Source organism: Centruroides sculpturatus, unplaced genomic scaffold, assembly GCF_000671375.1.
Source record: "Centruroides sculpturatus isolate CEXI.00-Female unplaced genomic scaffold, Cexi_2.0 scaffold21, whole genome shotgun sequence".
NCBI classification, from domain to species: Eukaryota; Metazoa; Arthropoda; class Arachnida; order Scorpiones; family Buthidae; genus Centruroides; species Centruroides sculpturatus.
In genome coordinates, this window is record NW_019384490.1 from 173,742 (window position 1) to 188,953 (window position 15,212).

General features: G+C 27.2%; 1 protein-coding gene across 3 annotated transcripts in view; it reads right to left on the reverse strand.

Annotated features, from left to right (window-relative positions):
• LOC111621744 (WD repeat and FYVE domain-containing protein 3-like) overlaps positions 1 to 15,212 on the reverse strand; it is a 169,344-nt gene that overhangs the window by 34,830 nt on the left and 119,302 nt on the right. For all 3 annotated transcript variants that reach the window (XM_023363972.1, XM_023363971.1, XM_023363973.1), the window contains 9 exons: positions 14,137 to 14,248; positions 12,798 to 12,988; positions 10,898 to 11,050; positions 9,674 to 9,747; positions 9,409 to 9,570; positions 2,463 to 2,566; positions 2,202 to 2,310; positions 1,158 to 1,375; positions 601 to 794 (listed from right to left, as the gene is read on the reverse strand). In XM_023363972.1, the coding sequence (XP_023219740.1) occupies positions 601 to 794; positions 1,158 to 1,375; positions 2,202 to 2,310; positions 2,463 to 2,566; positions 9,409 to 9,570; positions 9,674 to 9,747; positions 10,898 to 11,050; positions 12,798 to 12,988; positions 14,137 to 14,248 (1,317 nt within the window). The remainder of the gene's footprint in view (positions 1 to 600; positions 795 to 1,157; positions 1,376 to 2,201; positions 2,311 to 2,462; positions 2,567 to 9,408; positions 9,571 to 9,673; positions 9,748 to 10,897; positions 11,051 to 12,797; positions 12,989 to 14,136; positions 14,249 to 15,212) is intronic.

The window sequence follows — 15,212 nt, forward strand, 5'->3', positions numbered from 1 at the left end:
GTTGAAAATGATTAAGTCCACATAGTACAAAATGTGAAAAGATTACAGTCCACAGTCATTATTCACTTAAAATGGCATTGAAAAACTCTTTTCTCTTCATCTATAAATTCCAGCACAGCACAAATATCTTTCTTCTTCTTGTCACTCACTTCACAGATTCCAAATGAAAAAAGTTCAATAATAGCCAAACAGCTGCATTAAGCAACTTTTAACAATTGAAAACTGTAGCAGGCTACAATTGTGGTGAAAAATGTAATAATTTTTTCAACAAACATCTTCAAGATATGATTACACTTAATTTATAATAAAAACAAAAAAAAATTTTTAAATATCTTACAAGTGCAATTCTGGTTAGGCAAACAATCATTTAGCTTTTCCACTACATTTCATCTAAATGTATTATGTAATATTGAAAACAGAAATTCAATAATTTGTCTTTCTAAATTTGAATGTTGAAAAAGTAAACAAAGCAATTTTAATAAAATTATTTCTAATTTACATGATTATAACAACAAAAACTACTTTTTTTTAAATTTACACTTTATTTACTTATCCTATGGTTTACTATAATATCATTTATAAATGTTTTTGCATAAATACCTTAGGATTATTAGGTATCCTGGGAGGTGGAATTCCCAATAATATGGACAGCAGTAAAAAATAGACTTCAATAATGTGAACATGATGTACAATCAAAAACTGTAAATGCTGAAAACCTGGTACCTGGCATGCTTCTGAATGTATTTCTCTGTTATTAATTATATTTTTATTATTAGCAGAACTCATATTGAAACCTAAAAAGAAATTAAAATTGTTATTAAGATATTTGTAATTGTTGGAATTCAATTTAAATATAATATTAAAAAATAAATAAATAAAATATGATTGATTTATATGTAAAAATAAATATCAATAAGAGTCTTTTGGAAGAAAAATAATAGTTTTTATTTATAGTTTAAACATTTTTGGAAGCTCTAATTTATTTCTTTATGTATTATCTGAATTGTATTACATAAACTATACTATTTAATTAAAAGTGCATAAAATGTTACAATCTTAAACAATGTTAGATTTAAAAATCCATTTATAGATAATTTTTCTTAAATAATTGCTATAATACTACAACTATAAACTAAGTTCTTTAAAGTTATACATACCTAAAACTACTCCCACACGATTCTGAGTTACTGCTTCAGTTTCTGTTAACCAACCTCCATTAGATGTTGCTTCACGAAATTTCTGCAATAATGACTGATGGCTGAGCAATAATGAAAGTATTTGGAAAGATAATATTGTGGTACTTGGATGAAGATGACCTTGTAGAAATAATAGTAACCAATCAAATCCTAATACTTTTACAATTTCTTCTGCAAACCTAAAAATTAAAAAAGAAAATAATATTTAAAAATTAATATAAAAAATTGAAATTATTATTAAGATTTTAAAATTTCATTTCATAATTCATATGCATATATATGAAAATATACTGATAAAATTAAGTATAGATACATTGTCAGAGAACAAATTTACTAAATTATATAAATATTAAAAATTTCTGTTTTGAATATTGCAATATCTTCTTAATTTAATAAGTTTAACAGTCATTATAGAAAAGAAGATTTTCAAATAAAATATTTTCAAGAAAAACTTGATACAGTGGATTTAATACTTATGTGAGTAATGAAAATTATCAATACACAGGATATATTATTATAAAATATTTTTGCTTTGATAGAAATTATTAAAGAAAACCAATATTATGTAAAGTAAGATCTTAGCTGTAAATGGTTAGTTTCTTCAAAATAACCATGTAATTATTGTGAACCAATACAATATTCACTAGAATTTTTATGCAACAAGATAATCAAATATTAAACAAACTTCTATGCCAATACTGGCATAGAAATATGTTTTATACAACAATGCCTTCATTATTCTAAAAGTAAAAATGTATTCATTTAAATTCAAGCATTAGATTGCTATACTTATATTTTTATTATATATTTATATTTTAAATTATTTGCAAATTTATTTTCTCATTGCATTTGCTGAATTTTACTAATTTCAATTATTTTAAATAAATAAATTATCTGAAAAATTCATTTCTGTAATGACATTTTTATAACATGTAATAAAACACTGATATTTATTAACTGTAGTGATTATGTTCTTGAATTGTATAAGTTTTATAAATTACTTACAACTGATTTATACTTTCATCTTCATTAACAAGAAGTGAACGCAACAGTGTTAAACAGCAATTCCTAAGCCAAATTTTATGAACATTTACCATATTATCTTCAGAATTATCTAAGAAAAAACAAAACAATTTTTTTTACATTAGTAACTATCCACAGTGATTTTTAAAAAACAAAATTTGAATTTGACAAGAAATGAAATTTTTTTTTTAAATTTTACTTTTATTTAAATATTCTCATAATGAAATAACTTGTGAATTTTACCTGTACTTTCTTCTAAACACTGTACTATAGCAGACTCATTTAATACAATATGCTTCTCACTTGCAGCTAGAGTAGGAAGTGTAGCTGCAGTAAACTGTCCAAAACTGAAAAACATAAAACAAAATAAATGTATTTCATAGTCAAACTAAAAGTTTTGTTTCATAAATTAATAAACAAAAAATATGTCTACATATTTTAGCTATTTAATACTAAATTGCTGATACAATTAACTATTTTTATGTATGTATCAATAGAGTGATTCAAATTATTGTGTATATATATTTAACCTTTGATTTACACAGTATACATATTTCATTATTTCAATTCAACAAGATCAGACAAATGTGGCAAAATTTTGTTTTACATGACAACTTCAGTCTAACATGGTATTTAAAAAATTCTAGTATTTTATTTTAAAATTAAATATTTTCTTTGATAAAATTTACGTTTAGGCCTAGGATAACTATTATAACATTGAAATTATGTCATCTCTATTTTCAACCTATAATGTTCTGAAATGAGATTTTCCATTTTCATATCATATACAATATGACTTCATATCATATACATTAAACTTAGCTCAATATCAGAAAATTTACATGAGATTAAATAGAAATAAAAAACAAGCTTTAATAATAGATTTTATTAAGATAAGAGCATCAGTCTTTGGTAAGTTAATTAAAAAAAACCTAGTATATATAGAAGTTACTAATGAAAGTGGCATAAAAGTTTCAACTTCAATTTGGTTTTAGTCACCAAAATTTAGTTTTACTACTAAAACCAAATTTAAAACTACTGAAAACAGTTTTAGTTTAGTTTTTGAAACAATATAAGATTTCAACTTTAGTACAGTTGTTATAAATTCTTACTCTTTCTCAAAGTGATTGTAATAGGAGTTAAATGAATTTATTACAGTTTCTATACTTGCATCAAAGGGATAAAATCCAAGTGAAGCCTTTTGGTTTTTTAAAAACAATAAAGCACTATGGAACCTAAATAATTGCATGCTTGTGGCATACCAAAAGGAAAAATCTGGATCTATTTTAATTATAAGTTAAAATATATTATGGCTTTAAAAAAGCCAAGAAAGGGGGAGAGAAATATTGTGAAGAGAACTGATGCCAAACAATTTACAAATAATTTGGAATGACAATTTAGAACCAAGAATGCAAAGAATATAACAAGAAAGAAAAGCATCTACTTTCATTCTTTTCCATCTCCAAATGAAGCCAGAAAGTGTAAACAACCTACAGTCTCACAACATTTGATGTGCTGCCAATTGAAGGATTTTCTGATTTTTAACCATATCCTCTGAATCATCAACAGAAAACTGCATGTTTACAATATTCATAAACACTTCTAATTCTCCAAATACAACACTAGAAAATCCATAATTTAAATCAATATACAAAATGATTAATGGTGGCAAACTTCTCCAATGTTTGTAGACTGACATAACAAGAAGTGTCTGGAAATGCACTGTTGAGGTGCTTGACAGGTAACTGCTTATTGCACAGCTAGGTCTGTGCAATAAGCATTATCCATATGCATATGCAACATTAGTGTGTAATGAGTCTGACCTATGCAGTGTTGAAGTCTTTATTAATGGGCAGGATCATATAGTTCTCATCAGTTCGACAAGATCTGTATCTTGCCTACATTGTGAGACATCTGTCCTCCAACAACCAAAAATCAAAGCAAATGTGGATGGCTCACAAGAGTGTCTGGTGGACCCTGTACAATGTCAAATTTCATCCCTCCATTTGCCAAAGGTATAAGACTGAAGAGTTTACAATCATATACTGTATATCACCCAAGCAAAATAAAACCTGTCTAGCATCTCAAAAGTGCATTCCAGGACATCTGTTTATGATACCTGTATTTATTGTATCATTCTACAAACATTGGTGAAGTTTGGCAACATTGTCATGATTCACCCTTATACATTTATATTTATTTAATTATTATTTTTATTCTAATAATTTATTTATCAGAATTCCATACAATTGAATCTAAAACTAAAACTGGAGTGGATCTGGTGATGAAGATAAAACTAATATTAAAACTAGAGCACATGTGTAAACTGAAACTAAAACAAATCATTTAGCTATTTTGACATTCTTACAATGCCAGGCTACAATTTTTAATAATATTTTAATTTAAAAAAAATCACATGAATTCTGGTCTAGACTGGAAATTTGTATATAATTAATAACAGCCTCTGGTTCCTAAGCTTTCCATATCTGGTATGAAATGTGGACTAAAGCAACATTACTTTTAACTAATAAAATAAGAAGAAAATTGTTTCTTTATTAACAAGCAAAGAAGAAATATAATAAAAGAAAAGAAAATTTCAGACTGTAAAGATTAATAAATAAAAAATCCTTAGAACCTAATCCTCTAATTACTATAAAGTGAGACATCAGTTAATGAACATAATCTATTCCAATATTTTGTTTGTTATCTGAATTGTTCATTAACCGATTATCAATTTACCATAGGTTTTTATGAGAATTTAATTAATTTGTTCTGGAGACTCCAAAAAATATAAAAATATATACTTTCTTACTATGTTTATTTATATGTAATAATAAAAATACATACATATACAGTCTTGCATTCAATTGGCAATGTGCTACACCGGGTTAAAGTAAACAAAAAACAACGTACCAGGAACCTGTTGCCGGTGTGCTTCTCGGTAAAAAAGCGTTACAAACGTTTTCGAACTTGTAAGTTCTTCTTCAGGTAACAGACTTCTAAGCGAATGCCATTCAAATTCAATTCACTAAAGACATCATTAAGAATTCTATCGCACGTATTGATGGCATCATTGACGCATGCACCTCTTTGCTGGTTGTAAATTCTTGTCTACGAGCACCTGCATGGCAGGTGCTCGTAGACAAGGTTTTTTACCAAGAAGCACACCGGCAACAGGTTCCTGGTACGTTGTTTTTTGTTTAGTCTTGCATTTTTATTAGTCATGTTTTTTCCGTTTATAGGGGTTAAAGAATCTGTCCAATGTTGATTGCTTTTCTCTCTTGTTCAGGATTTTTCGGAAGTAATTAATAGCATTTTCGTCGTAGAGATCCCCAAGCCTATTAACCTCAACTTGGTTTGGAAGCCATTCTAAGACTGTTGTTCTGACATCTTCCCACTTCTTCAAAAGATATTTAATAGCAGATGTTGGCATTGATCCTTTTTCATCTTCCTCTTTTTCAGAAGAAAACACATCTCGCTGAATTTCTTGGTGTTCTTCATTTAAGCATTCTTGGAGTTCTTCTGTCATCAAATCAGTTTCAGATTTCATTATGAGCTCTTCAATGTCATCTTTATTCACTACCAATTCCAGATATCTAGCAGTTGTCATAATTTCATCCATAATTTCAGACATTATCTCTCTCTCTCTCTCCCCCTGAATGCAGGAGGGATACAGCTTTCGCCAAGCAGAATTCAACTGTCATTCAAAAGGTATGGTCAGAAGTAACTTTTGACCATACCTTTTGAATGAGCAATATAGCTTCAAATCAAATTTTTCTTTCCAAAACGTTTTTAATGTCATCATTGAGGAGAACTGGCATTCTTCAAAACACCGACAAAACAGTGCTCGAATGTACAATTTCTTAAAACCTGCAATAACCTCTTGATCCATTGGTTGAATCAACAAAGTGGTATTCGGAGGTAGAAACTGAACTGTCAGCCAGGGAAAGTCTTCCAGTAAATTATCTTCAAGGTCTTTTTGGGTGTCCTGGTGCATTGTCCAATAGCAACAATGCTTTTAATGGCAATTCATTGGTCTGAAGGTAATCTTTGATGCTTGGAGCACAAACTTCAAACAGCCATTCTATGAAAAGAGTCTGCATGACCCACGCCCTTTTATTCAATCTCCACATCACTGGCAGTTTTTCTTTAATTATGGAATTTTTTTTAATGCTCTAGGTTCCTCAGAGTGATAGACAAGAAACAGGATAAGATTCACATCACTGCTATCATTAGCTCTCAAAAGTAACGTCAATCGGTCTTTCATGGGTTTATGCCCAGGAATATTTTTCTCTTCTTTCATAATGTAGGTACAGTTTGGCATGACTTCCAAAATAAACCAGTTTCATCACAATTGAAAATTTGTTGTGGACAATATCCTTCTTTTTTAATGAATTCTTCAAATTTGAGACAGAACTTCTCAGCTTCTTCTTTATCTGCACTAGCAGACTCAACGTGAATTACCACATGTTTAATGCCAGTTCTCCTTCTAAACTTTGAAAACCATCTAGTAGTAGCTTTGAATTATATCTTCTCATATCATGAATTTGGAGTTTGTTTCTTCAGTTCTTCAAAAATTTCTCTTGCTTTCTCTTGAATAATTGTCATACTAGTTACATCTTTTTTCATTTCCCTTTCTTTTATCCAAATTAAAAGCAATCTCTCCATTTTTTCATGGATGGAACATCTTTGTTTCTCAGATGTGATTTTCGTTACTCCTTTAGCTCTTTGAATCTTCTTGATTACATCTTTCTTAGCTAAGATTGTGCCTACTGTAGACCTGTTCAAGCCATACTGCCTAGCAACATCAGACATGTCCACTCTCTACTTTGGCTATTATCTCTTGCTTGGTTTCTATGGTGAACACAGTTTAAGTTTATGACATTCCACTCTTTTTATGCTCCATAATATTATTCAATTTCTGTTTGAAATAAAAAGTTCAGAAAGGCACTTACAAAAATTCAGAGAACAGAAATCAACTAGCACATAAAAGAATTATGTAAATGTGAGGCCCAAATGTGATTTGAAATTTGGGTGTTAAAATGTTAACGAATTCCCGGTAGGACAGTTAAACTCTCACCTTTAGAAAATAAAAACCAACACAAAACTTACGGAGTTTTGCAAATTTTTTATAGTCTTTGCGAGACTGTTGGTCTCGCAAAGACTATAAAAAAATTATTTGTAAGAAAAGTAAACAAAAAGCTGGAATTACAACGGAGAGTTTCAAAGTTGAGCATTGATGTTGACATCTCCCACACTCTGAAAGCTTTCGAATTTTTACCTGAAGACAAGGGAAAATCAATTGGTATTCGTTATTTTCTGTCACTTCTTTTTTATGTTTGTTCAGTGACATGTTCGTTATCCAAACATGTGTTTGTTGTCCGATCATAAAAATCTTTCACAAAAGTGTTCATATCCAATTTGTTCATTAACTGATCACCCACTGTATAAATATTGTCTCAACTTTACTTTATATACAGGTAGCCCTCGGTTTACGCTGATTCACAATAACGCCGCTGCGCAATTCGCTGTTTTGAGGTGTAATTCCCCGATTTTCCCTATACTAGACTGATTTTCATTTCAGTGTTGACGTATTTACCAAGCCGTGACATTGTACATTTGTTAAAACAAAGATTTTTATTAAATATATTTATTTTTTCTGTTTAGTATTATTGGGTATGTATACATTTGCATTAAATTAATATTAAAATACTAAACGTTTAGGTACCCACGAGTCAAAATATTAAACTTAATAGTCCAATAAATGGCGTCCGAATCCATAGCGCCAATGAATGTATCCCTTATCAGTTCATTTAGGAAAACACCTTACGACGCAATAGCACTTCCGGCGATCACAAATTATCATTAGTGAGACAAATCTACTTCTCGGTGGCCAGAAGATATTTATCTCTCCTTAGCCATCTTGAATTTTTCCGCTCAAACTGACCTTATATATGTGCTACGGCGACCGGTGGTTGACCAATCAGTGTCTTCGCTCGTCCGTAGCTCTACGTCGGGTTAACGTATCCTTTCAACTAAGGAAAGTTTGACGGATGAAGTTTGTGAGTTAGACAATGTTGGGAGCGAAGTGCAAATGTAAAAAGGAGCATCATATTCGACCATATTCCGAAATTCTTAATGAAAGAAATCAAAAATGTAAATAATTAAAGAGGGATACTTTTTTCCGAAAAATGTAAGAAATTCGAAACCAAAAATTTTAAATAAAAACATTTTACTTTATTTTATGATAAAATACATTTTAAAAATTAAAAATTTATATGTATTTTGTGTTATATTGTATTAATGAACAAAATTATTAGTTTATTTTTCCCTCATGTAGAACCTAACCCTATACCTCACTGTAAATACAGGTTCGTTTTACGCTGATTCGATTTGTGCCGGCTTTTGTAGGAACGGAACTGCGGTAGGGCTACCTGTAAAGTATTTTATTCCTACCACTGCCCTTGAAACTACCACTGCACGTGAAACAATAAATTTGACAAATTTATTTGTCAAAATCTAATAAATTTGTCAAAATAAAATAAATTTGTCAAAATCTAAATAAGCAAAGCAAAACAGGTGGACAGATCAATTATCATTTTTGTTTCCTTTTGATATTAAAAGTTGTTTATTTATTAGTTTTAAGTAAAGTCTCCTCATTTACAACTTTCTGTGAAATTTCGAATTCATCATAATGTGGAAGAAAAAATTTCTTTATTTCTGAAGGAAAGTTCTAAAATTTTTATACAATAGTAACTTTACAGAAAATTTTCTCTTTGTAAATTTATAAGTTTTGATATTCTATTATGTTTTTTACATTTTCAATTACTGTATTTATAATTTTTATTGAAAAATATAAATTAATTGAATTTTTAATAAGCAATTTATTATGAAAGATATGAAATATAGTATTGTATAATAAAATCACAACTAATATTTTGTTTTTATATTGATAGTATTTTTTAAAGAAACAATAATGCTAAATGGGCATTCATGGTATCAATGTTTACATAAACATCAATTAATATGATATAACCACAAATCAAATTCAGTTTTGAAAAACTAAGCTTATTTTATATCAGAAACACTTGATGAAAAAATATAGGATANTAGTTTTCATTTTATAAAATTTTCATTTTAGCTTAGTGAAATAAAATTAACAATTTAAAAATTTGAAAAATATCCTTACCATAAAATATCTTTGCTATTTGTTGTATTCCGTAACAACACGCATAATAAATTACATATAACACGAGCAGTAACAGATGTTAGATTAGTTCTTTTTAAAATTTGTAACAGTCTGGATACCATCTCTAATTCTCTTAAAATTTTCAAATTGTATTTTTTCTCACTGTAGTAAAGAAATATTAATTATATAGATCTTATAAAAATATTTTTAGTAGTATAAATACATGCTATTCATTAATTCATATAAATAATAAATTACAATTTACCTTGATTCAGCTACTAATTCATAAAAATGCTCATATAAAGTTCTTTGTAAATCTCCAGGAACATCTTGCCATACCTACATTTATAACAATTTATTAATATATTAAATCAACTATTATATAATGAAATGAATGCAAATTCAAGAAAAATTATTATAGACAACTAAATAGTTAATATTTATTTTAAACTGTTTTGACATGACAAATGTCTAGTCCAATTGATTATTATATTATTTACTTATAAATTGCATTTATTATAGTTGGCAAGAGAATTAAGAGTTGTTTGTGCACAGAAACTGAGCCCTCACCTGATAACATCAACCCCATTTAACTGGCATTAAAATTTACTTGCATGGGGCCTGACATAAATCATGAAATTTATGAGTTTTTCAAAATTTTAAGCTATTAATAATTGATCTATTAATTATTTGTAATTATTTTTGGTTATGTTATATTCATCATTACTATTCTCTTAATATAAATAAATATCAGCATTCTATAAACTACAATATAAACTGTAGTAATAAAAATTTATCAGATATATATAACATATATGAAATGTTATAAAAAAAATCACTCTTCAGTAGTAAAACAGAGTACAGCCTCACTAATTTGGACTAATTAGGGAAAAGCATAGTCTGAATCAGTGAAGTTATAACTAAAATTTGTATCGTATAGTTTAAAAAGTACACTTTATTACAGCCAAATTTTATTGTGCACTATAAATAAACTTTTATAATGCAAAAGTAGCAATAGTATCATTCTTGTCATTGACAAAATTTACTAATTTGAGCTTAAAACAGAAGCTAATTTTTGTTTGCAGTAATTGATGATCCCGTATATAGTCCATAAAATAATGATTTCTTCTACAACTAAATAGTGTGTCTAATAGAAAAATGAAGCACAACTAAACTATTAAAATCTATTACACTAGCAAGTGATCTTTCAGAATGGGAATTGCAAAGTTTTTTGAAAATTAAGTCTCTCAAATTTTTAAGTATGTATGTTATGTATTCATTAATTTAAAAATCTTGCTCTCTTTTATATTAGAAAGAAAGAAACTGGTTAATCTAGTGGCTCAATTAAATTGATATTGGTTGAGAAAGCTTTTCCTATATTTTTAAAAATTATTACTTCAAAACTAATATTTTTTTGTAATTCTAACAAAACTTCAATATTAAAACATTATCTTTAAGCTTCTTTTTAAAGAAGCAAAATTTATTTTACCTCCAAATCACATAATATATCTTGAAATGCTGTTGGATTAGGAATAATGGTTGTTTCTCTTCCACTGTCTACTGTTCCCACCAAAGAAAATATAAGATGCAAAATATGACTGTTCAGTAAGTTTTGTTTCTTTTTCAAAAGCATTGCTAAACTCTGTTAAAAAAATATATATATATTTATACATATACACATATATAGAAATATATAATCAGTTTGTTATTTTTAAATATAAATGAAAAGAGTTATTTTTAAAAAATTACAATTAAAACTTTTATATTAAACATTTACTTTTAATTATTTATAATAAACAAGTTCAAAATAAAATATCCTTATAACTTAAAAAATTTTCAATTAAAAAAAATCATAAAAATAAATTACATATTATAAAATGTTATCTATAATACACAATCATAAAGTCAATGACATGTTAGCATTTTATGTATATATATTTAAATAAATACATACAATATTATTATTATAATTTATAATTATATATTGTAGTATACTTTACTAAAAATTTCTTAGTCAAGTTATTCTTTTATTTATAACAGCTTTTTAGCACACACTATTATAGTAGTGAAGTGCTTATGTTAGGACTTTTGTGTCTGTCAGATGTCTATGTGCATGTGAAATGACTTCACTTTCGTTACCTAAGTATTATGTTCCATTCAATCCATTTATTGTGCATGTCTATGCAAATGCACAACTATTACTTGATTCCAAAAATTTATAAAATTTATTTTAAACAAAATTAATATTTGATTTGCTTTTGTGGAGTATGCTATCAAATCAGACTGTACTTATTAAAAATTTTACTTTATTAGCTGTTACAATTTAGAAAAAATTAATAATTTATGTAAATTTCTATGTTAATAAAACGATGTACAAATAAAATTTTTTATTTTATATTTATTCTCTCTATTTAAGTTAATAATTTCATACTTATTATTTTGGTAAAAATATAAAGTATGAAAATACTTTTAGATGCACTTGCACAAATCATATTTAAAACATTTACTTTAAAAATAAAAGAAACATACTGCCTTATCTATTACTTAGCAATATTTTTGTTGAAAATATACAATAATCATTAATAAAATTATAAATGTAATTACATTCAGTAAAAAACTATTTTAACATCATTTATTTATTTGCAAAGAGTTTCAATTTTCCCTACTTATAACAGTACCATTCTCAATATATTTCAATTCAACTAAAATGACTGATTATATCAATCTACTATCCAAATAAGCTGAATACAGTAATACCTCGAACTTACGCGATAGGTGGGACCGAGCGATAACCGCGTAAGTCGAATTCGCGTAAGTCAGGGTATAATTTCGCAATTTGTGAAAAATCCAAGTCGGATGTATGTAAGCTAATAAATGTTCTCGTTAATCTTATCTCATCTTTTGATTCGTTCCCGGTTACAAGAAATCACCACATAGAGTCTCTCGAGTCTCCATAGATATAACAAACACAGAAATAAATAACACAAAATAAATTGTAGCTATGTGTCAATTCCGCGCAACACGTCCGAACATGTAAGCTGAACAATAGTGTGGGGGGAGTGAGGAACGTGTAAGCTGAACAATAGTGTGGGGGGAGTGAGGAACGTGTAAGCTGAACAATAGTGTGGGGGGAGTGAGTAATCAAGAGTTGTGTGGTGCTCAAACAAAAGATGAATTGATGACATTTGAAAATCGCGTAACTCCAGGTTTGCGTAAGTCGAGATATTACTGTAATTATTTGAAAGCTTAATAAATTTAAAGTTTGATGAAATACTAAATATAATTTTCTAAATAAAATGTTTAAAATTTATGATTATGACGTAATGATAAAGATTACATGAATATCTGACATTATTAAGTTCTAATTTTGTGAAAATTCTTTTTCTTACTTGATATCTTCGCATCCTGTCCATTTCTTGTTGAGCAGAGCGATTACTTCTTACAACACAAACCAATGCTTTTACAGCTGCATACAATCCTTCAACATCTTTTGCCATTGCTACAAGTCCAAGCAAAGTGGCTGTTCCTCCAATATTTTCAACAATTAATGCAACTGGATGTGGAACAAATGTTCTAGCACCTAAAATAATTAAAATTTTTATAGGGACAAAAGCTATGAAGATAATTTCCTTTTTCAACTGTACTGTACTGTCATTCTGTAACATTCCTTTTCATATATCACTTCACAGATTATTAATCTAAGCCATTTAGCAAAATGATTGGCATTTAAATTTATAACATATTGAAGTAAATATAATATGTGATATATAGTTAAACATCATTTTGACATACAAAAGTCTTTCAAAAAATCAAAAATAGTTTAAATTTTCAAAATTAAAGTGTTACATTTTTAATTACAATCAAATCCCAGAAAAGCACAGTTGTATTATGTTAATGTATTTTAAAATTTTAATGGATACATAGCATTATTCTCAATATGACAAAAAAATACATGTAAATGACAGTTTATTTTAAGATATAGAATGCAGAACATAAATATAACTATAAGTCAAAAATTATATAAAATTATTTCTTTATTGTCAGATAAAAAATTTATGATTACTGTTTTTTTATTCTTAATTGTTAAGTTATCTTTTGATTCTGAATGATTGTTAAAATTTTAATGAGAAAAACTACAATAAAAATTATTTAAGCAAACTGATGAATAATTGAAGATAAATATTTTATCTGCAACTTTCATCAGTTCCATATATTAATCAGTTTTATAGTAGCACCTAAGTTATTTACTGTAGTTATTTACTTACAAAAAAATGATTTTTATTAATAATCTTCTTTAAAATGTCAAAAGCACCTTTAAATTATGGCTATTACTGATTAAAACTTCATTTTTTCATGTTAATATCTTATTTAATGAATTAATAATTATTAAAACAAAGAAATAAATCTTTTAATAAATCATCTTTTGTATGTTATTTATTGTATTTTTCTTTGAAATTTATTTCATTTCACTTAAACTTATTTTATTTCAAATCCAGAAATAATATGAGATTTTCTCATATCTAAACTTCTGTTTTATATTAAATTGAATTATATATTATATTAAATTAAATGTAATTGAATTATAGTGAATTGTATTTAATAGTCATTTATGTATATAATTTTTAAATAACTTTTTTAATCATTACAAAATTTAAATCTATAACAGGTTCTCACTTGTCTAATATTTACCTAAAAAATAAAAATTAATTTATATAAAATATAGCATACCTAAATAACCAACAAGAACTCCACCCAAACTACGTGCTGGACCACTTAAATGTCCTGCTGAGTTGTGTAGAATTCTTATGGGAGTAGCATTTTCATGTGATGACATTCCTAACTAAAATAAAATTTAAATGACAATTCTGAAAATTAAGGATAATTTATTGGTAAAATTATTTTCTCTAATTATAAAAAATACAAATAATTGAAATATGAAATATTAAAATTATAAAATAATAATTAGACTATTACAAAACTAAGTGAAATGATTATTTGAATAGAAAATATTCTATACCTAACTGTAATTAACTACTGAGAACACAATAATACCGAGACATTACAAAGTTTAAATACAGAAATTCATAACAAAAAAGTCAGTTACGAAAGAATTTATAACAAAATCTATAAAATAATATAATAAATAGTTCTTAAAAGACAACATAGTTATGTTACATTATCAAGGAATTAGAAAAACTTTGCTATCAACATAATTTTGCTTTTATTATATATATCAGGTCAGTCCATAAGTTTGTGCGTATTTTTATCTACAAAAACAGCAACAAAAAATTTTAATTAAATCTTATTTCAATCTATAATGTATTCAGCTATGTGTCAATTCCGCGCAACACGTCCGAACACATAAGCTGAACAATAGTGTGGGGGAAATGAGTAATCAAGAGTTGCGTGGCGCTCAAACAAAAGACGAATCGACGAGATTTGAAAATCGCGTAAGTCAAGGTATTACCGTATATAATTATCTCAAATCATCAATTGGTGGAGACATACAAGGCTTATAAAACAGCATTGGAGCATAATTTTATTTGTGGGATGCATTTTAACCAAGACCGAAATCATCCCACGAATAAAATTAGTCTCTTATTGACGCGATCTGGAATTTCTAACGCTCCGATGCAGTTTTATAAGCCTTGTATATCTTCACCGATCGACAGTTCAAAACAATTACGTAACAAATTAAGTACACTTCCACTAAATATATTTTTTAATTTGCCAGTAATTAACAAAAAACAAAAAATGTAGCTCTTCTTAAATATTTTTATTTTAATATCATATTTTAGTAGTAT